The sequence below is a fragment of the Lobosporangium transversale genome, assembly GCF_002105155.1.
Source record: "Lobosporangium transversale strain NRRL 3116 chromosome Unknown BCR41scaffold_22, whole genome shotgun sequence".
Classification (NCBI taxonomy): Eukaryota; Fungi; Mortierellomycota; class Mortierellomycetes; order Mortierellales; family Mortierellaceae; genus Lobosporangium; species Lobosporangium transversale.
In genome coordinates, this window is record NW_019029000.1 from 575,274 (window position 1) to 596,787 (window position 21,514).

At 42.5% G+C, this 21,514-nt stretch overlaps 10 protein-coding genes across 10 annotated transcripts; 5 read left to right on the forward strand and 5 right to left on the reverse strand.

The window, feature by feature from the left end:
* Positions 1-153: 153 nt before the first annotated feature.
* BCR41DRAFT_337581 (asparagine synthase-domain-containing protein) lies at positions 154-2,766 on the reverse strand. Its single transcript, XM_022022080.1, has 7 exons — positions 2,615-2,766; positions 2,161-2,501; positions 1,784-2,065; positions 1,472-1,674; positions 947-1,376; positions 615-846; positions 154-484 (listed from the first exon to the last, which is right to left on the reverse strand). Exons 1-7 carry the CDS (start codon positions 2,712-2,714, stop codon positions 192-194), a joined length of 1,881 nt encoding a protein of 626 aa, XP_021880709.1. The 5' UTR covers positions 2,715-2,766; the 3' UTR covers positions 154-191.
* Positions 2,767-3,236: 470 nt separating this feature from the next.
* BCR41DRAFT_355190 (hypothetical protein) lies at positions 3,237-4,443 on the forward strand. The gene is made up of 2 exons (XM_022024466.1): positions 3,237-4,173; positions 4,314-4,443. The coding sequence occupies exons 1-2, from the start codon at positions 3,428-3,430 to the stop codon at positions 4,390-4,392; spliced, it is 825 nt and encodes a 274-aa protein (XP_021880710.1). The 5' UTR covers positions 3,237-3,427; the 3' UTR covers positions 4,393-4,443.
* Positions 4,444-4,795: 352 nt separating this feature from the next.
* BCR41DRAFT_280486 (hypothetical protein) lies at positions 4,796-5,218 on the forward strand (the record flags this gene model as incomplete). The annotated part of the gene is made up of 1 exon (XM_022020225.1): positions 4,796-5,218. A coding segment is annotated over one exon (423 nt), but the record flags the coding sequence as incomplete, so codon positions are not given.
* A 577-nt stretch (positions 5,219-5,795) lies between these two features.
* On the forward strand, positions 5,796-6,112 carry BCR41DRAFT_397077 (hypothetical protein; the record flags this gene model as incomplete). The annotated part of the gene is made up of 2 exons (XM_022028863.1): positions 5,796-5,991; positions 6,093-6,112. The coding sequence occupies 2 exons, from the start codon at positions 5,796-5,798 to the stop codon at positions 6,110-6,112; spliced, it is 216 nt and encodes a 71-aa protein (XP_021880712.1).
* Positions 6,113-6,214: 102 nt separating this feature from the next.
* On the reverse strand, positions 6,215-8,812 carry BCR41DRAFT_355199 (P-loop containing nucleoside triphosphate hydrolase protein). The gene is made up of 2 exons (XM_022024467.1): positions 8,100-8,812; positions 6,215-7,968 (listed from the first exon to the last, which is right to left on the reverse strand). Exons 1-2 carry the CDS (start codon positions 8,677-8,679, stop codon positions 6,413-6,415), a joined length of 2,136 nt encoding a protein of 711 aa, XP_021880713.1. The 5' UTR covers positions 8,680-8,812; the 3' UTR covers positions 6,215-6,412.
* A 75-nt stretch (positions 8,813-8,887) lies between these two features.
* BCR41DRAFT_381206 (deoxythymidylate kinase) lies at positions 8,888-10,030 on the reverse strand. Its single transcript, XM_022027295.1, has 4 exons — positions 9,818-10,030; positions 9,611-9,719; positions 9,383-9,470; positions 8,888-9,285 (listed from the first exon to the last, which is right to left on the reverse strand). The coding sequence occupies exons 1-4, from the start codon at positions 9,939-9,941 to the stop codon at positions 8,953-8,955; spliced, it is 654 nt and encodes a 217-aa protein (XP_021880714.1). The 5' UTR covers positions 9,942-10,030; the 3' UTR covers positions 8,888-8,952.
* Positions 10,031-11,525: 1,495 nt separating this feature from the next.
* Positions 11,526-11,858, forward strand: BCR41DRAFT_371437 (hypothetical protein; the record flags this gene model as incomplete). Its single annotated transcript, XM_022026607.1, has 1 exon — positions 11,526-11,858. The coding sequence occupies one exon, from the start codon at positions 11,526-11,528 to the stop codon at positions 11,856-11,858; it is 333 nt and encodes a 110-aa protein (XP_021880715.1).
* Positions 11,859-12,157: 299 nt separating this feature from the next.
* BCR41DRAFT_422810 (SPX domain-domain-containing protein) lies at positions 12,158-16,091 on the forward strand. Its single transcript, XM_022030205.1, has 2 exons — positions 12,158-12,274; positions 12,967-16,091. The coding sequence occupies exons 1-2, from the start codon at positions 12,238-12,240 to the stop codon at positions 15,903-15,905; spliced, it is 2,976 nt and encodes a 991-aa protein (XP_021880716.1). The 5' UTR covers positions 12,158-12,237; the 3' UTR covers positions 15,906-16,091.
* A 134-nt stretch (positions 16,092-16,225) lies between these two features.
* On the reverse strand, positions 16,226-18,784 carry BCR41DRAFT_381208 (mitochondrial Dihydroorotate dehydrogenase; the record flags this gene model as incomplete). The annotated part of the gene is made up of 5 exons (XM_022027296.1): positions 16,226-16,892; positions 17,010-17,137; positions 17,278-17,409; positions 17,523-17,741; positions 18,758-18,784. 5 exons carry the CDS (start codon positions 18,782-18,784, stop codon positions 16,226-16,228), a joined length of 1,173 nt encoding a protein of 390 aa, XP_021880717.1.
* Positions 18,785-18,897: 113 nt separating this feature from the next.
* On the reverse strand, positions 18,898-20,955 carry BCR41DRAFT_422812 (hypothetical protein). Its single transcript, XM_022030206.1, has 3 exons — positions 20,090-20,955; positions 19,263-19,848; positions 18,898-19,147 (listed from the first exon to the last, which is right to left on the reverse strand). Exons 1-3 carry the CDS (start codon positions 20,610-20,612, stop codon positions 18,970-18,972), a joined length of 1,287 nt encoding a protein of 428 aa, XP_021880718.1. The 5' UTR covers positions 20,613-20,955; the 3' UTR covers positions 18,898-18,969.
* Positions 20,956-21,514: the final 559 nt, after the last annotated feature.

Genomic DNA, 21,514 nt, shown 5'->3' on the forward strand with positions numbered 1-21,514 from the left:
CCTTTCAAGGTAAGTACATTTGTGCCTCCTTCCTTGACAGAGTATTGCTCACAGCACAACATCAATGAAACAAGAGTATAAGAGTATAAGAGCAAAAACAATTGAGACATTGTCGAAGATGTATGACTAGTTCATTTTTTTTTTTCTTGTTTTGCTTTATATGATTAATGCTTTCGTGATATTTCTAATCATTATTCACTACCACGGTCTACAATTTGCTGCCCTATCTCTGCCCGGCCACTCTCAGTCATTTTGGCCGTGCGTGCCCCGAATTGCACCGCTCGCTTCCAATGCGAGCTGGCACGCTTAAAGCCTAGCTCGCGAGCTACATGTCGCAGCAAAATCTTCTCACCGACACCCCGTGGATACCGAAGATCCACTTTGAGATCCACACGAAGGCTACTAAGAAACTGAACAACGTTTGTGCACAAAAATGGGTACCGCGCCTCCTTGCCGTGATCAGATATGATACGATCGTCACGGCCTGACAAATGTTACGACATTTGAGTGAAGCAAAAAAAAAAAAAAAAAAAAAAAAAAAAAGATGAGAAAAACAGTAAGAGCTTAATGATAGCTAAATTATAACAACTTGGCTGATAGTTCAAAAACCATACCGAGATTACGGGTCGATATCCTGTCAAGATCTAACTGCAGTTCTTGAATGAGTCCTTCCCAACCACTTTGACTGAATTGCTCTTTGTGTCGTGAGTAACCACCTAATTGCTCATCCGCTCCTAAACCAGAAAGAAGAACTTTGGCCTGACTTGTATATGACATTAGTTCGCCTTCCTCGTCCTTGATGAAGCCGATACCCCTAGACGCAAACCAGAAAGCCATTGCAATACTCTATCCATATGGCAAAACCATCTATAATCAGCATTCTTCCAGAATACAAAGCCATTTCTAATACATGAGATTCAAAAAATAATGCCTGGTCATCACATACCAGGTCCATGACGGTTTCGAGAGGCGCTATCCGCTCCAGGATTTCACCCCGATGGGCAGTTGCTTCGTCAAAGGGGACATTAACCTCTACAAAGTTCCAATGTCTATTGGGGGCTATCCGTCTCAGCTCGGCGAGACTCTCATACCCGGTGACTCGATCTGGAACATTGTATTTGGATCTGGGTTGCGTTATCGGACTATTAGTTTTGGATTCGCCTGTGTTGCTAACAGAGGTTGATAGCTTCTTTAAACGCTTCAAGGCCAGAGCTTCTTCCGCTGCTTGGGCCCTTACAGTCCGAGGATTTTCAAATCCAACATTAAGTAGATCGATGGCCTCATCCTGAGGTAAAAACCGGTCAGCCAGAGCTGCAAGGCATAAACAGTCCAATCCTCCTGAGAACAGAATGCCAACCCGAGCCTCATGAAGTTGGCTAAAAATAATAATAGCAATAAAAAACCCTTCGAGACATCAATAATTGAAGATATTATACCTGTTATTCTGTAGTTTGATGTCTGATATACTAACCCAGTTCGCGGAATATCTTGTACACGTCTACGGACTGAGTCCCCCAAAATCTCAATCATGTCTGAAATCGCTCTTCTCATGTCTTCTGTAACGAACGGTACAACTTCAGGATGCGCTTGATCAAATTTGATATCCTTTGGAAATGGCTCTGCTAATTCATTCACTGTAGGGATATGGTCGTTTACCTTACCAAACGGTAGAGGCTGAAAGAAAATGGATATGTATATTAGTTGAGACTAGTGAAAAAAAAAAAAAAAAAAAAAAAAAAAAAAACTTTCAATATGACATTGGAGCATGGACATTGAGGTGTACCATCCTGCTGCAAACCTCATTGGGAATAGGTTGGATAGAGGTTGCTGAGGCCCATGGATATCGAGTGAGAGACATTTTACTCTGTGCTTCGAGAGCCAACCTATAGATCCCATCTGCAGGCACCTCTTCCATGAGCATTAAGTCCTTGCGGAAGGAGCTGTATCCTACGGATGTCAAGATAAACGGCAGATCTATATTGCTTCCTTCGTTATTTCTCTTATGCCACAGTAGTGAGCGCCTCCCTAAACAGTCTCTACCAAAGTGTATCGTCCGTGTTAAAGCCTTTATATCACAGAACAAAAAAGCCCGTTAGTAAACCAAGTACGTTAAAGGCATCATTTGTGAGACTAATATTTCCTCTGATACATCAGCCTTACATGGAAATACACAAAAGCGTATGGCCCTTCGATGCTGGCCATAACCTGCAAGATACGATTTGTGTGGCTCTGGACATTATCAGTTTGAGAGAATGCCTCCAATTTTGTCATTAGCACCTCTCCATCGTTCTCATGATGGTCTACAAAAATCCCGTCAAAGATCTCGCCATTCCAGAGGAGTATATTCCCAGTCTTGGAGACATGAGGTTGACGAGTGACTCTGTCACCTCTGAGGTGGAGAACCGCACCATAGAATGTCATCTCTTTTCCTGAACCAACATCGCCACATTGTGTATAGTCCTGATCAATTTTCACGCTGTGTGTGTCCTGAGCGCTTGGTCCTAATTAAAAAGCATAGACCATCCTCGTTAGATCTAGTACTTTTGGAATGGCACATATTAGACGCTACGCCAGAGTTTCTTCAGGTTGGGGCTCGAACAAATTCTGTTGCTACCTCGTCGAGCATTTAGTTCCTGTAGTGTAGACCAAGTGCGACTGTATTCCAAACTTGAGACATCCTTTGTACGTTGAATGCCGAAGAGGATTCCGCACATGCCGAATCTCAAATTGCCCTGAGGTAGTGTAAGAGTAGGCGGAGCATATTTTTTAAAATCAAGGTTTTCTATCACAGATGCTCCACACAATCATCTCATGTAAGAAAAAAAAAAAAAAAAGCCACAGTGAACGGTCGCAGCCTTGCCTCGGAGTATTTGGGGTATTTTGACTTTTAAGAGATTTGGGCTTGCTTGAAGGCCTTCTACCCATCCATCACATCAGCAGCTATAACGCTCTTATTTCTCTTTCTCGTTCCACTACAGTAAATTTTACCTTTTGGGCTTCAGGGATATACCTTTTTTATTATTATTATTATTATTATTATTTTATTTTATTTTATTTATACAACTGGACTCGGCATTCGTTAACTCTGAATGGCGACTTGGATTTCGAATTACGTCGCCAGGCTGGATCTAGATCCAGAATATGAACATTATTTCATCGGAATCCTTTATGACCAAACTCTTTCAGAGGAAGAAAAATCGGCTATAATTTATGAGTGTCTCGAGACAAGCTGTAGTCTTGTAAGTGTTATTGCGAATTTCTTTTTCTTTTTTCTTCAAGAATTGCCATCTACTTCCTATCATCTTTATACAGATCCCCTTACGTTTGTTTATTGTCTCTATGATATACAAAAAAAAAGGAAAATGTAAATCTCCAGGACATAGTAGCCGAATTGTTTGCTCAATATGAGCAGGGAGGACTCTTTTGGATGGAAGCCCCTATTTATCCCCATCATACATCTTCATTAGGTTATCAGTATCAACCGGTTGCTTCCCGTGCTATTCCAATAATCAATCCTAAGGACAGATCGGAGTCATTGGGTGAGGCAAATGTCGAGGATGACGTGGAGGCCGATGATATAGAAAGTAATAGTCAGAGGGATCCTGAGACGTGGGCTCGAATTGACGATGATGACGATACTACGGCACAATCAATCGCTACCCCGTATGATGACAATGGAAATGCTCTGCCGCGGGACACACTGGATCCATTTGATGATGATGAATTCAACCCATTTGCGCCACCTAGTGCTTCGGATTTGGCAGTCCTCAACGGTTCTCAAAATATGTCCTATGGAAGCCATTATTCTTTAACGGACGGGCAGATCCAATATCCCCCTCCAATATTTTACTCAACAGACGAGGACGCTGAAGCGGATGAAAATTATGCTTTCCAACAGACAGCCAATATGGATCAGGACATGACACCTCTAGAAATGCTGGTCATCATTCTTCGAGATATGGATCCGGTCAAAATTGAAAAAGCGTTTGAAAAGTGTGGTTACGATTTTGAAAGGACTTTAGACTTTTTAATTGCTTCGAGCCATTCAAATCAACAGAATGTGTTGCCAATACCGCCAGGAGTCGTTCGGTCGACTCAAACATGTCGACATTTCTTGCAGGGTAACTGTTTCCGTAAGGATTGCTGGTACAGTCATGACCTAGATACGATGGTCTGCAAGTTTTGGTAAGGAAAAAAAAAGCCCTTGGATTAGGTGGTCATCTTGCGAATCAACGAATACAGAAAGAAACGGGATTTTTTTTAAGTATTATTATTGCTTACAGTCTATATTCACCAACTCCTTGATCGCTTACCTCAAACCTTGCGGATTTAAAAAAGGCTCAAAGGGCAATGTTTGAAAGGAGATACATGCGAGTTCAACCATTTTATTGACACAAGTCGAGTAGCAAAGGTAGCTTCGCCGCCTCCAGTAAAACAAGAATTACCAAGTATGGATGCGACTGATTTCCCTTCATTATCGGCCACTATATCAACCAAGAATAAAGGTACATGGGAAGCCAATAAGATTAATGGACAACAGCGCGCAAATAACATCAAGGGCGGTGGCGAGAGCAACGCTGTTGGTGAACAACAGGACAGCGATTCTATTGATGCGCTCACAACTCAGCTTGAAAAGAAAGTCAAAGTGACTACACCTTTGACAAAACCAGCTGTTTCATATTCTGCAACGGCAGCAGCAGCAGCCTCAAAACCGCTAACGCCCTTGAAGCGTGAAGAAGATGTAGAAACGCAGCGCAGAGCCTTTAAGCTTCAAATGGCTCCTTCATCTATCCCATGGTTGGAGACGGGATCAGCGCTCAATAACGAGTATCTTAGGTCTCGTGCACAAGCAATCGAGTACGCCAAGGCTCGAAACCGCTGCTTTGAGTTGGCTACTCGAGCATACCTCGATAATGATGGTGCAGCTGCTGCAAAGTTATCTGCACAGGGCCGAGAGTACAATGATCTGATGATGGCAACACATCGTGCTGCTAGTCGACAGATTTTCGAGTCTCGAAACCGAACCATGGTCAAGAGTACGGGTAAAGGCGAAACATGGATTGATCTGCATGGGCTACATGTCGAAGAGTCATTGGCGTTCTTAGATGAGTTTATGGAAAAACTGGAGAATGAGGTTTATACGGGTACTGTCTATGTCGTCACAGGCACGGGCAATCATTCGGCCAATGCACGGGCCAAGCTTCAGCCGGCTATCATTGATTGGCTCGAGAGTTGGGGTTATGTATGGAAGGAGATGAGTATCGATAAAGTGCATGGAGGTGTGTTGGCAGTTCAAGTGATCAAAGGAAAAGCATAGAAAAATAAAGTAATAAATTAATACAAAACAAAAAGTTATTTAAGCGTAATGAAGTTACCTTTCCATCACATCGAGTTTTTTTCCCTTTTTTGCCCCATACGTTGTGTAAAACGAGAATGTCAGTTGGCGAAAGGCGGCGTATTTTGCGCAGACAAGGCGCGATATTTAGTTCCGAAATATTCCAATGACGCGCGCAGCACGCCGCCCTCGACGTAACACTGTCAAATCACCAAATTTAGAAAATGATCCGACCATTTTTTTTACATGGTGGTCAATGCGTTCAAAAAAAAAAAAAAAAAAAAAGGTATATAAAGGTAGAAAAAGGGATCTTGAAGCAATCATCAACAACATCATTAACAGCACAAAAAAAAAAAAAAAAAAAAGCAAACAAATCAAAAAGCATCCTAAAATCTCCTCTCCCCTCTCTGCTCTTGCAACAAACTAATCAGCCAATCAACTTATTTAATTTTCTCGAACCATGTCTTCCATTATGGTTGCTTCTTCCTTGCGATCGGTCCGCGCTCCTCTCCAGGCTCTTGTGCGCAGGCAATACTCCTCAGCTGCAGGCACTGCCACCATTGGCCATTCGACCAAAAAATTAGCCATCGCCAGCGGCGTCAGTGCTGCGGTGGGCGCTGATGTGACCTATGCCTACTTCACTTTCTTTAAGAAGAGTAAGTTAAAAAAAAAAAAAAAGTAAAAACCGTGTGGCAACTTTTCTTTTTTCTTTTTATAATGATTACTCACAAAATTAATTTCATTGTATTACTGATAGACGATGGCAACTCTGCTTAAGCAATCGCCCTGCCACGAATAGATAATAGACACTCTGTTTATTTAATCTTTTTTTTGGATCATACTGTGTCTTCCGATATTATTAATAAAGAGTCAGGAAGTACGCTTTTAGAGGAATAATTATTCCCGTCTTCTATTCAGAAGTGCCTTTAATAATGAATGAACATATGCATACAAAACGGTGAGTGTATATGGGGTCAAATGAATGAATAGTATACAGAATAATGCAAAAAAAACAGAAAAAAAAAAGATAACAGTAACAATGAATCAAGGAGAATGAAATGTTGTACTCTCTTTCTTTTATCGGCGTCCACTACCACGCCCACCACGGAATCCTCCACCATTTCCACCACGACCACCACGGAAACCACCACGGCCTCCAAATCCTCCACCATTACGCCCATTACCATATCCGCCACGTCCACCACTGGCATAGCCACCACGGCGATCATCCATGCGCTGTTCAAGCTCCGGCAGACTCTTTGCTACCTCAAGTGTGATATTGTCCAAATCTCTCCATTGACTACCTGCAAGCGATATTATGTTGTTATCGACTTCTAACTTGTCAGAGGTTACATCAAAGACAACGCCTTTCATATCCTTGGTCATCCTCATGCCCTTAACATCTTCATATCCTAGTTTAGGGAAGTTGCGAGTCAAAATGTTGCGGACATATCCAGCATGCTGGATCTCATGTGTGAGACGGAAGAGCATGGTGGTATAACCTTCAGCGGCTGACATTAATGAGCGAGCACGGACACCAGCACCATATCCAGAGATGTATGCCAAAGCGGCTGCCAAAGCCTCTGTGGTGTTACCGCTAAAGCTGTCTGCAATCATGGATTCTGCAATGGGCTTAAACATAGGGATCACATTCTTGACCACCTTGGCAACAATATCAGCAGCATCCTGAGCTGTAGCGGCAATGATATCCTGAGGTTGTGGAGGGCCAACCTTGACCATCTCCATACCAGCACGACGTTGAATGTTCTGGATCATGTACTCTTCTTGAGCCTTGAAGAATGTCACGCAGACGCCCTTACGTCCAGCACGTCCTGTACGACCGGATCGGTGAACATAAGTCTCCACATCTTTAGGTGGTTGACAGTTAATGACCAAATCCACCATGGGAATATCAATACCACGAGCTAGAACATCTGTGCAAATGATACACTTGACCTTGGCCTCACGGAATCCCTGGAGAGTCAACTCACGCTGCGCCTGAGGAATATCGCCGTGCAGGACCTTGGCATCCGCTCGAAGCTTGTCCGTCAAGGCCAATTCATCTGCTTCAGCTTTAGTGTTGGCAAAAATGACAGTCAAACCACGATTACCCCCATAAACTGCAACCACGTCTCCGATGACATCTTTGCGGGACTGCCAGGTCGAAGGAATGGCGTAATGGCGGATGTTCTCATTTGTTTTAACTCGAGAGTTACCGACTAGGTCGACGTTGATATATTTGGGGTCCAGATACTTTTCGACTGTCTGTTTGATCCAATCGGGTGCAGTGGCCGAGAACAACAATGTCTGGTGTTTGGGAGCAGATGCACCACGGGCTTCCTTTTGAGTTCGAACATGTTGCAATGTCTGCTCCATATCTTCTGCGAATCCAATATCCAACATTTGATCGGCTTCATCCAAGCAGACAAACCGCAACTTTTCTAGCTTCAAGTTACCGCGGTTGATATGGTCCAGACAGCGTCCTGGCGTACCGACGACGACATCGACTCCATTACGGAGATGAGCAGTTTGTTCTGGCATGGGTGTACCACCATAAAGACTGATGCATTTGAGAGAAGGTGCAATGCTTGAGAATTCATTCGAGACCTGGATAGCTAAATCACGCGTAGGTGCTGTAACAATGATAGAAATCGTGAGAAATGCGTTAGTTCAAAATCTACTATAAAAACTAAACGGTGTGTATAGACATACAATATCATTGTAGACAAAAATTAAAAATAAAAATAAATAAGTTAGAACATACCAAGTACAAGAACTCGAGGATAACGACCACGCTCGGCAATGACCTTATCCTTCAATAGCACTTCAGTCATAGGTAATGCGAAGGCTAAGGTCTTTCCAGTTCCAGTTCTGGCCCGCCCAAGGACATCGTTTCCATTGAAGATATAATCAAAGGTTTCAGCCTGGATAGGAAAGAGGGCATTGATGCCACGAGCAGCTAGAGCAGCGACGGTAGCAGGAGAAATCTTGTAAGATGATAGTCTGAGGTTTTCAGGAATAGTTTCCTCCCCCTGATCGCCATCCTTTTCATTTACGTCTTCAGGAGTTGTGTCGCGAGGAGTCTCTGCAGGGCTGGGTGTGACAGTGTCCGTAGTCTTTTCAATGCGGATTTTCTTGAAGCCAGGCTTGATCTCTTCATCCGAGTCCGAGTCCGAATTGCTACTGCTAGTCTTGCGAGATCTCTTTTCTTTCTTTTCTTTCTTTTCTTTCTTCTCCTTCTTTTCCTTCTTCTCCTTTTTTTCTTTCTTCTCTTTCTTGTCTTTGACTTCTTTCACTTTCAAGTCAGTGATGTCGATGATAGGTTTGATATCAACAGAAGGCATAGTGGATATAACTTGAGATAGAGTGAGGAGGGCGATATGATGACTATTAATGAAGGAGGAGGAAGAAAGGCGGAGGAAGGAAGGGAATGGAAAGTAGTGTTAAAGAAAAAGGGAAAGGTGCAGCTTCACTTTGTTTAGTGTTGTGTACAATATTCTAAAAAAAAAAAAAAAAGAGGCTTGTTTTGTGATGTATTTTTTTTTAAGTTTTGTACCTGAAGGTGACGGCTTTATTGATTGTATTAATTTAAGAGTTATTCAAGGGAATAAATGATATTAGCTATCTTGGAACATGTCTTCTGGTAGGACATCATCCTCTTCTTCCAGCTGAGCATCTGCCTCCGCAACTCGAACCTTATTCTCAGTATCACGCAGGATCTCATAGTGCATTGCCTCGACCGATTTGCGTGCGTCGATCATCACCCACTCTTTGCTCCGGAGCTGTAGGAAAACGTCTCGGACTCTTTCTTGGAACTCACGTTTCTCATATCGTTCTTCTCCAAAACCCCCTCGTTTCTCAGCGTCAGACGAAGGGAGATCAAGGAAGAATGTAATATCAGGGCGAATGAGGCCACGGTCTGGATCCTTGCACCATGTCAAATCAAGGCCCTTTTTATACAAATATATATTTATTAATAGGTCGAGCAAATATATTTACACATTATAAGAAATCGATGAGTTCATTAAGATATGGTAATGATAATACCTTTGCTGCAGAAAATGCAACTCCAGAGTATGCATATCGATCTACAACAAGATGAGTGCCAGCCAAAAGTTTGCGCTTGATTGTTTGCCTTATTTTCGTCAAGAGATATTAAAAATATAGTAGAGTAAAGATTGATTGATCAATAGAAGAAAAAGAGGGCATTCATGGTGGGCTTTCTAGATTCCATGGGCTGAAAAGTGTCTTATGATGTTGATTAAGCAACCATACATTGCTTCCCAGCGATTTGCAGAAAAGAGGAGGTGAATAGCCCTGTCATCCAATTCCTCCGTATTTGTTAGATATGCATGAATCATTTTCCCAATGGTAGTTGTTCTATCTATCAATGAAGACCAATAGAATAACCATGATGGATTTAATTGTCAGATTATCTACTACCAAACGCGTGATGGTTCTCATAATTCTCACGCTCATTACCTGGAAACTTGCATAATTCTACGGAATGGCCACGCTCTTTCAATGCTGCCACCAGCATGGCACATTGGGTTGATTTCCCTGCGCGATCGCATCCTTCCAATAGGATAAAACGTCCCCTGGCCATGATTGCAGTACTTCAATTTAATTTATTTAGATGGAGTGATTGTGAATGAAAGAAATGAACGATTGTTTATGAAGTATGTTATTACAATATGGTCCACTCAATTACTCACACAGTGCATGCAGACGAGAATATGTCTGTAGTCTAGATCCATACGTATAAAATAAAGTCTGATGCACCACACGCGTCTGTACGTTAGACAATTCTCAGAAGCAGAAGGTCCACGGCACACGCTTGCATGCATTAATGCGCTAACACTCTGTCCTTCCTCCTGTTGTGTCTCTCTTTCACCACCTGACTGGGCACTCTCCACTTCAGCAAGGTGCTGGAATGCAAAGGTACAACATGCATATTACGCCATTAACTTCTTCACCCAATGTTATACAAAGAGACATGTTCTAGTAGGGACATTACCATCCTCGAGAAACAGCTCTCCATTTTTAAAGAGCTCTGCAAATTAGGCAGTTATTAGCCATGTCGAAAGTCAAGGTGTCCTATTGACTGAGGATATCTGGTAATCAGTGCGGTGTAGTTATCGTTTGCTAATACTTTAGTAGATAGAGCAGATGAACGCAAACATCTTGCAACAATTATATCTACATACATGTAGTATCCGTTTTGTTTGGTCGCCGCCTCCAACAGACAAAGTATATAATTGACCTCCGGCCTTCAACGTGTTACATGTATATATAAATACTTAAAAAATGAATCAATTGCTGACCAAAGGAAGCGGAGGAGCTTTACAAACTCTTTTATGACACCTATTTAGCGAACACATACATCAAGGCCTCCTTGTAATTGAAGGCCTTTTGTTTCAATTGGAATCATCACCTGTCAAAATTTGTATTTATTAATCATGTTGGTAGTGAGAATCACAAGTTGGGATTGAATCTAGAAGAGAACTAGAGTATACATCTGGTGCTTTGTAAAAAAAGTACATTGTCTCCAATTCTAGATCGTATTATTACATGCAGAAGACTTTTCTTCTTCGTGGTTTACTATCGTCTTGCTAGGTGTTGAGTCGTCCATGGACAAATAAAAGAATCTTTTAAAAAAAAAAAAAAAAATCATGGAGTGGTTAATCATGCTACGTTATTAGTCCAGGTGGGCCCGCTTGGTCAGAAAGTAGTCTTGGGTATCCAGTAAGAATGCTATAAAGCCTATTTTTATTTACATTCGCCGCCGAACAAAGTGTACATCGGTGTCATTAATATCCGGGTAATTGTAAAAAAAAAAAAAAAAAAGAAAAAAAGAAAAAAAATACCGCAAGTCATCTTGAATGAGCCTAAAAAGAATACAATAGGACGATTGCTGTAAAAAAATCTTGATGTAAGAGGTGAATGATTAAGGGATTGAATGACCATTATCATGTAAAGACAAGGACTCGTGAGTAAATTTTAGCAAATATGCTAAGGAGGATAGTGAGATCAGCCTGTGGACCTGTGAATTTGAGCAAACTCTTTGTTCCTGACTAACAAAAAATAAACAATTCATCAGATCAAGGGAAGAAAAAAAGGAGAGAAAGGAGAAAAGAAGTCTTGCGACCTTTGCTGATGACCAAACCAGGTGGATAAGACTCTTCTAAAAATGGATTTGGTTTTTGGTGAGCTGACCAAATGGGTATTACTCACGCGAGCCATCAGCCTATTAGGTTCCCTTTTTGGTAGCCCCCATACCAAATTGACTAAGGACGGGATTGAATCAGGCAAGAGCATGTTGAGCGGAGACACAATCCTCGATCAATGGATCCCAATCTTCAAAGACCGATCGGGCAGAAAAACGATTTTGGATATAATCAGACCCAAAAGATGCAGTGCTGCCACTAAAAGAAAGAATGATGGCTTGAATGAACGCAAAAATGAATTTCCGCTCTGCCAAGTTTTACACATCTCTTCACAGCAAAGCCATGCCTCAGTTTAGATTTTGATAACGTCCTAATTCTGCCTGTTCGGATTCCATAAGTAACGACTCTTCCTTGGACACTCTTTTTTTCGTTTTTGTTGTCTCTCTTTTGTTTTTTTCTGTTTTCTGTTGTTCTTGTTCTTTCTTCCTTTGTTGTTACGCCTTTTTTTATTATTTTTTATTTTTTTTTTATTATTATTGTTATTATTTACCGAAAAATAATATTATTAAACAACCATTCATTTTATTCCATTTTATACCATAACATCACAATAGACCTTCCGGCTCTTTTTTCGCCATTATCACAAATCCAACGCTTTTTTTTTTTTTTTTTCTTTCTTTTCCTCTGATTCTTTCAAGCATCATTCATTTTAATTTACCTTTTTAATCACATTCCATGGTCAAATTCAGCCATAGTCTGCAGTTTAACGCTGGTATGATTGTTTTAGTTCTATCTGACTTCACAGAGAATCTCATTCCACATGTACCCCACTCCATCATCCAAACAGCCCAGATCACATTCTTCATTTATCCTCCATTTGGTATCTTTACTTTATTTCGGTGTAACCATCACACGACTTTTTTTTTTTTTTTTTTTTTTTTTTTTTTAAAAAAATGCTGTGTTCTTTACAATGAGAGGCCATACAGGATTATTTCGTCATTTGTCTTAGACTGTGAAGAGTGTCTTCCTGGCTATTCTTTATCCGATTTGTTCGTACCAGAGGGTCAAGCTTGTCGCTCTTTTTGGTTAGCCCTTTTCAAATATAAATGGTTTACTTAACAAAACTCTTATAATTGAAAAGGGCTAACCAAAAAGAGCGACAAGCTTGACCCTCTGGTTCGTACTATTGCTTTTGTTACTGCCACTTTAATTATTAATATGACATGGCGCTTTCGAGACTTGTAGTCAGTTTCCTTCTCTCAGACGTGCCTATATTGGGGAAAAGGAGGGGATATCTCGCCATCTTGTAAAATTTATATTTATTTATGCTCCAAGTTCTCCTACCTTTCTCTGGTTCCTATTCCCGGCTGTATTGTATGTTCAGGGAAGAGTCCAACGAATCGATAACATTCAATGCTAATGATTTTCTATTTTGTTTTATTTTACTTCCGATTTATCTAACAGTCCCCGACTGGGCTAGCGAATACATTGCATACTCGAATTTGAAGAAGATACTTTATGCCATTGAGCAATACAATGTTCAGGCCACCATTGATGCAAGATCAGAAGATATCGAACAAGGTCACGGCATCAGCAGTAGTGTCAATCCTAAATCCTCGTCTCAAAAGATTGGTCACCATCTATGGGGAGGACGGAAGGACGATCAGTATCAAAAGAAGACTGCTGTTGAGAATGTTGCGCAGGAAGCAGAATTACATAATGGCAGTAACATCTTTCCACCTGATAGTGCAGTCTTTGAGCGTGAATTGGCCAAGGAATTAGTCAAAGTTACATCATTCTATATCCGTAAAGAACGTGAATTGTCTGCTGAGCTTGACGCTATTGACCGTCAATGGCAGTTGGAAGAGCTGAGGCAGAAGCAGGAACGTATTACTCAAGGCGAAGGGGAAGATGATGGGACCCAAATAGACTCTGGAGAGATGAATCGCCGCATCTTGGCCAATGTTGATGATGAAAAGCGGCTAGGGGATGTAGAAAAGTCTCAGCTGAAAGAGATGATGGGTTGGGAGGAGGATGGTTTGGTGGACCATGGAGTAAGCGCTGATTTCGAGAGCCCAAGAGGAAAAGGATACCCTGCATTGGTTGCTGGTGAGTCCACGATTGCGGATGGAAGTGAGTACAAACCCGAGTCACATAGCCACCGAGCTTCCGCCGGCGACTTGACTGACATTGTCTGGAGACGTAAGTGCCTTATCGAAGAGCAAGAGGAGCACACCAAGAGCGAGAGAGAGCACCGACTACATCCCCTGGCAGCAAGAACAACTTCCTCCGTTAACAACAATAGCAACGATAATATCCGTCAAGGATCATCTTCACATACTTTAGAATCTTGCCCTGCTTCAAGTCATCAGAATCTCGACACTCCATTTACTCCTGAGATCAAGTCATCCTCTCACAATCATAGTACGATGCAGCATCAACATAGGCCCTTACACGGCGGCAGACGTTCAAGCTCCTTCGTGCATGATATTGTCACAGGTGCCCAAATGTATGAGGATCCCAATCAGAGACCCTCTGTCTACGCTCCCTTGACTGCGGAGGCTCTTCTCCGCAGACGTGTCATCGACAACTTCATGCAATTTTCTGAATTAAAATCCTACGTGGCCTTGAATTATCTGGGCTTCCAAAAAATTGTCAAGAAGCATGACAAACTGGCCCATTGCACTACCTTGACCCGATATATGTCAACTGTAGTTGATTTGGCGGCCCCCTTTCAAGCCGAGTCGCGCCAGAGCCTGGATAGTCAGATCAGACGACTCCAAGCTATCTATGCCTCTACTTGCACCAACGGAAATATGGCCCAGGCTGCGAAGGAACTCCGGTCTCATTTGCGTGAGTATATCGTCTGGGAACGTAACACTATCTGGCGTGAGGCGGTCAGCCAGGAACGAAAGGCCGAAGGAGCCAGAGCTGTTGATCCAAATGAACGGGAACCATGGATGCTATTCGGATACCCTATCCACTTCATCACCGCCGCAGATGCTCGCCACATCCTCCTTGGCATCATAGGTATTGTTATTTTTGCCGTCCTGATGTCAGTCTCCGTCTTTGATACACGAGAGCAGAACCGTTGCTTTGCAATCTTGATCACAGTCGCGTTCTTTTGGGCAACCGAAGTCATGCCTTTGTTTGCTACTGCACTTCTGGTTCCTCTGCTGACAATTCTCTGCCAGGTTATGCGTGATCCCAATACCAAAGCTACCCTCTCGACCTCGGCTGCCGCAAAGGTAGTCTTTGGCTACATGTTCTCTCCAACAATCATGCTCTTACTCGGAGGTTTTACTATTGCTTCCGCACTTTCGAAATACGGAATTGCCAAGGCCATTGCAAGCACAGTTTTGAGTAGAGCAGGGACAGACCCCAAGTGGGTCTTACTTGCGAATATGCTTGTCGCCACAATCTCCTCCATGTTTATCAGTAATGTCGCAGCTCCTGTCCTTTGCTTTTCTTTGGTCCAGTCCATCTTACGTACTCTCCCTCACAAGTCAGCTTTTGGCCCTTGTCTGATCATGGGAATTGCTCTTGCATCGAATGTTGGTGGTATGGCTTCGCCTATTTCTTCACCTCAGAACATTATCACGATCCAAAACATGACACCTTCGCCTTCCTGGGGTAACTGGTTCGCCATAGCTCTCCCTCTGTGCCTTGTTATCGATCTGATCATCTGGGCATGGTTAATTATCCTCTGGCGCCCACACCGTAACACACCTACGATCCCTACTGTCCGCGCTACAAAAGACCGCATCACATTCTCACAAGTGTTCATTTGTGTTATTACCATTGGGACCATAATACTGTGGTGTATCGAGAATTCATTCCAGGAGCAGTTGGGTGACATGGGTGTGATTGCAATCTTGCCTTTGGTCGCCTTTTTTGGCACTGGTTTGCTGAACAAGGAGGATTTCAACAACTTTTTGTGGACGGTCATCATGTTGGCCATGGGTGGAATTGCACTTGGGAAGGCTGTTGATTCTTCGGGACTGCTGGATACCATTGCTCATTATATCCAGGAAGCGGTCGCGGATCTGTCACAATGGGTGGTGTTGCTGATCTTTGGTGCCTTGACATTGGTCTTTGCCACATTCGTCTCTCATACTGTCGCAGCAGTCATCATCTTGCCGATTGTTCAACAGGTCGGCATGTCTTTTGCGGACCCTCATCCTCGAATCTTGGTCATGGGCACAGGTCTGATTTGTTCTGCAGCCATGGGCTTGCCTGTTTCGGGCTTTCCTAATATGAACGCTATTGCTTTGGAGGATGAAATGGGTCTTCCCTATCTCAAGACCATGGACTTTTTGAAGAGTGGTGTACCTCTCTCTATCTTGGCTACTCTTGTCATCGTCACCATGGGCTACGGTATCATGTCTGCCCTTGGATTTTGAATAACCCTTGCCTTTTGCTTTTCTACGAACCGTTGAGCGTTTTTATCATATTGGATATCACCTTATTTATCATCAATTTCCTCCTCCTTGTACATTAGCTTTTACTTGTATGATTAAATTCGTATCGCACGAGTAAATTGAATTAGTAATTCAAAAACATGGAGCCACATGCTCCATATATTGTTGAGATTTGATTTCTGAGCATATAGGCATAATTAACGAATTGGTCTTTTTCTGTTAATTTCTATGAATGGCTGTTATTTATTTTGGTACATGCTTTTATCGTTTTTTTTTTTTTTTTTTTTTTTCATTCCATCTACTTATTTACTCTTCTTAACATCCTCACCCACGATATCCATCCATTTCCGTCCGTTCAATCTCTTTACAATGTCATCCTTAATTGCACGAACTATTCCTGGTCCTTCATAAGACATGCTGCTATACAATTGCACCATACTGGCTCCTGCTCTTGCATATTCGAGTGCATCCTCGCCAGTCGAAATACCACCACAGCCTACTAAGGGAATCTTTCCTTCAGTATGCTTATACACTTGGCGCAAAGCTCTCAAAGCCAAAGGCTTGACTACAGGTCCTGATAATCCTCCAATTTCCTTAGCATTCTCCTTGCTGATCAGAGTCTTGGGTCTCGAGATTGTGGTGTTGGAAATAATAATACCATCTACATTCGTAGCCAACGCTGCCTCCGAAACATCCTCCAGTTCCTCATCCGATAGATCCGGTGCGATCTTGACCAGCAATGGAGGTTTGTAAGATGACTGCAAACGGTCACGAGCATTGATCACTTCGCGCAATAGACCCTCCAGCATACCTTTACGTTGCAATGATCTTAATCCTGGTGTATTGGGGGACGAGACATTGACCACGAGGACATCTGCATAAGGACCGAGGCGCTCCACGCCAACAACATAGTCAGTTACAGAGTCTGGAGTCGAAGTCTTGTTTTTACCCAAATTGACTGCCAAGAGCCTGTCATCACGAAGTGATCGGTTGGTGGAAAGATGATCAACCAATGACTCGGTAGAGGAGTGTCCATGCTTCAATTTCTCCTGTGTCAACTCCTGGTTCTCGCGAGCGTGCTTGTACAAGAAACGTTTGATGCGCTGACGAAGACGAGACTCCACAACTTTATGGCCCTCTGAATTGAATCCATACCGGTTGATCACACATTTATCCTCCGGTAGACGGAACATACGAGGTTGAGGGTTTCCAGGCTAATAATATATTTGAAAGAATATTTCATGCACAAAGGCAGAATTGTCAATTTGGTTTGTTTTCAAAAAAAAAAAAAAAAAAAAAAAAAAAAAAAGTTGTTTTTCAATCCTTCGTATTGTTTTCTGCTGATAAAACATACTTGGGGTTCAGGGGTGACGCTGCCAATCTCAACATAACCGAATCCAAGGTCAAACAACCCATCAATTGCCTCTGCGTGCTTATCGAATCCTGCAGCCATTCCAACAGGGTTAGAAAAAGTCTTGTTCCAGAGCTAAATTGTTATAAAATTTCGTGTTAGCTACATTTTTTTTTTCTGTCCATTTCAATTGCAAAATGAAAGCCCATATATTCGTGTGATCGTTATCTCTGTTTCTTTTTCTTCACCTTGACTTCCAATGAAGGGTCATCTTGTTGTGTATCCCATGGGGAGAGACCCATCTTGAGAGTCTTGATGGCAAACTTGTGAGCCGTTTCTGGGTCCATAGTCCAGTGAAGAAGAGGAATGGTCACGTATTTGTGGATCGATGCCCGTGAATCGAGTCCATAGGACAAGCCAACAACGCCGACAGCTATAATACTAGTACCAAGGATAAAGTTGATCGTCTTTGAGGTTGCTGTGTGCTCCTTGCGAACTGTGGCGTAATGGCGAACAGCTGTGGTGGGACTACACACAAAGGATGTGGATGTCTTGACAGCAGCAGGGGCTTGACGTCCAAGTGTCCTTGACAGGGCTGGTTGACGCAGCACAGTTGCAATTGAATTCATAGCGGCAAGACAAAGAAAGGAGGAAGGGTGAGAGCTTGTCAGGAGAGTGGAATCTAGTCCCCAGTCAGATCAAGATCAAAACTCTTGGATTCCGAGATGTTGCAATTCAAGTTCGCGTTAATTTACGTCACGTGAGAGATCCAACGCGTCGATTTGTGATATTGCTCCATTAAATAATCCTCCTCCAGCTCCCTATATTGGGCTACTACATCCCTAAAGAGTCTACACTATTACGACAAACCTCGTACGAGCAACAGTAGAAATGATAGAGTAACCCGTATAAACGAAAGGAAACACCATTAGATATAGACCAGCCCATAAAGGAGTATCGACCTTCGTTTGAGGGCTAGGATCCTTCATGGTCTTACTAGCGATCTCATCTATCCCTGAAAGTACGGTCCAGCCACTCCTAAAGCTGTAAAGCTTCGGTAGGTCAGGATATGTCCCTTGTTGCGTGTATAGCACTCCTTATCTCAACTATAAAAGATAATTATTGCTGTTAGGCTTCTGTAATAATTAACCCGTTGTTGAAGGTGATGACTGCGGGTCTTTGGACAAATAAGAGGACGTAAGGGAAACTACACTAAAGGGGCCTACCATGGTTCTTAGCAAAGCCTTGGTACTCTTTTTCAGGTTCATGATAGCATCGAATTAAAAGCGCTTTTGGGGATTATGGAAAATGAAAAAAAGCATTCATTTCAAATAGGAATCCTCCAAAGAGAAAGCATGGATGCGATCATTTTATGTTAGGAGATCTATCGTAAATATTGAGATCAGTGGCGAGTGCAAATATGGAAGAAAGGTATAGATGAAGAAAGAAAGTTAAGGATCTTATGTTAAGCTAAAGAAAATACTGCAAATGGTTTCAAAAATATAGCCATGACGAAGGGGATACGGAATGCAGAAAGAAAAGCTTTTATTGCTGTACTATGTTCAGATCTAGGGCCATAGTACTTTGGAAAAAGAGTAGTGCAAGCGAGGTTGAATACATATTGTGTTTCTATAATCTTTATTACGGCTAAAGAAGGGGAGGAAAAGATAGTCTGGGAAGTGAATGAAGTGTTCGTTAACGTCTTGCCGGAGCCGAAGGTCCCTGAATAGCTCTCAAAAGCGGAGCCTTTAAAAGCTTCACTAGTACTGCAAGTGCCACCACACGACCTAAAATCACAAACAAGAACGCTTGCTTGACCAACCGATAGTAGCTTTCCCACGATCCCACTCTGTTGGACTGAGTAGCTTTTTTCCTACAAACGTGCAATGAACAAGAATATGAGAACGAAAGATTATACAAGGATGAGAGAGATGCCATATATTTATCAGACACAATATCATATCTATTCTTTCTTTTGCTTTACTTACTTTTCTGTACCTTGCCACGAATGAAACTTGAGCAAAGCTCTAACCCAGATATGCATATCTATTTGTGAAAACCTCGGAAGGAAACCTGCATCCAATCGTCGTCTCATACGTTTAGAATCCCAAACCTTTTGAGGAATATCCCGTTGAATAGGTCCGTCCTTCAATTCTAGTAAATCAGCCATCATTTGTAATGTCAATCCCCAAAGTTTGAGCGGCCTATGATCTGGATCCCATTCCGGCTCATAGTCAATCACCATGGAACTGGACGTTGAGGAAGGTGTCGAGGCTGAAGATTCTATTGTTCCAGATTGATTGTTCCTCTCCTGCCCATAGTAAGATGCCCTGACCACAAACTCGGGTTTATAAGGCATCTCAATCGAGTGTAAAGACATAGTACCGAACAACCCACGAAGAAAAGTCCGTGAGAGACGAGGGGTCAGTTTGCTAGAAAGATTAATAGTCATGGGTGTCCATAGTGGTCTTTCCAGACGGTCCAGGAACAGCGAAAGGGGCTGCCAGTGAACTGAAGCGACCTCATCTGGTTGTGGCTTCAATGGTGGTGTTGATGGTGAGAGTTGAATATACACTATGAATAATAGTTTATGAAAAGAGAAAGAGGATGTAGTATTCGGTTAGACGTGCATGGTCTGATCATTTTTCATGTGTCAGCCCGATCAATAAGGAATCATGATTAGAAACAGAAAAAAACTCTTCTAGTTCCGAGTCGTCTCGGTTGGGAGAGTTAAAATGAGAGCTGCACACCCAAAAAATAAAAAAATAAAAGCTCAGTTCACGGATCAAGAATCCAGTGGACAGGATCATATTACCAAAAGGAGAGAGCACCATTAAAAAAACCCGTCCGAACGATGTCCAAAGCTCCCGATCATCAAGAGCCCCTAGACATCGAAACTGAGCTAGATCTGAGAGATCCAAACCAATTTCCTCCATTGTTTCTCTTGCTGCTGTCTCCTGATCATCTTCGTCGCCTTCCTCACGCTTTCCTCCTGGTAGAGCGACATGACCACTCCACCGATCTGTCTTTCGGGTGGCACGCTCAATAAACAGGACTTCAGGGATACCCGTCCGGACCCAATCCTGGCTGAAGAACTCGTCCACAGACTCTGGGTTTTCAATGGCCTGGATTGGTCGAAGTTGTTGCCTGCTTGGCTCTTCATTTGACTGCTGCGGTTGTCGAAAGGTACTGTATTGTGCATAGCGGTTGTGATCCGGTCGAATGCGAATGATGATTGCGACAGAAGCACGACGATACTTTGGAGCGCGGGATTTTATCTTTCTTGGTGGGCCAAGTGAATCAATTATGGTGGAGAGCGCAGAGATCTCTCGAGACATGATGTGCTGAGGGTTTATGTAAATGTGTAAATGCGTAAATGTGTAAATGCTGTTTCTTGATAGGAAAAAAGGAAATGGGAGAAACAGTGACAAGATGGAATGACAAGATTAAAAAAGAATTGAGGTGAATGTTTTGAGCAGTAATCGCACGATTAAGAGACAGAACTTTTGAGATTCTGCCTGAAGTAGAATCTTTGTCGCTGCCGGGTGTTCTCTTTCATGTACATACACATACACAAACACTATGCGTTTAAAAGCGGGTGTGTCACTCACTCCACAAAGTTTGATCGGTCCCTACTGCTCCATGAAGCGAATGGCACGTGACAATCACGTTGGGTGTTTTATGGAATTGATGAGTGATGGACAATTGATCACTGCCTGTGTTCAGTGTGGAGGTTATTATGGCTATTATGTAATTGAGGATCTGGTTGTCAGTAGGGTCTAAAGAAAAGGAGAAGATACCTGCTTGGATAATAAGTAAATATCAAAAACAATGCATCTGATTATGTGATTGACACTCTTTCCCTCCCACAATACATGCCATGTAATACACATTCAAAGGTCAAACACATGGGCACGGACAGGCACACAGCTTCGAATGTTTTAATGACCAATTATCCGACCCAACAAACTAATTATTGGCATGTCTCAAGCATGTCGTACAGACCTCAAAGCCGAAACAGCGCTTTGCCCTCTTTGCTTCGACTCGGCCCTTAATCTTTACTTTTTTCTTTGTTTTTGTTATTGTCCGATCTTGGCCGATAATCCTAATAGTGTTTGCTTTCGGTAAATACATGCACTTGGATTCTTTCCCTTGTCTTGGCCATGCAATTCTGAAAAAGCTATCTCAACGAAAGACTGAAGACGAAAAGAAAGGTGCGCAATCTGCACAAATGTCGCCT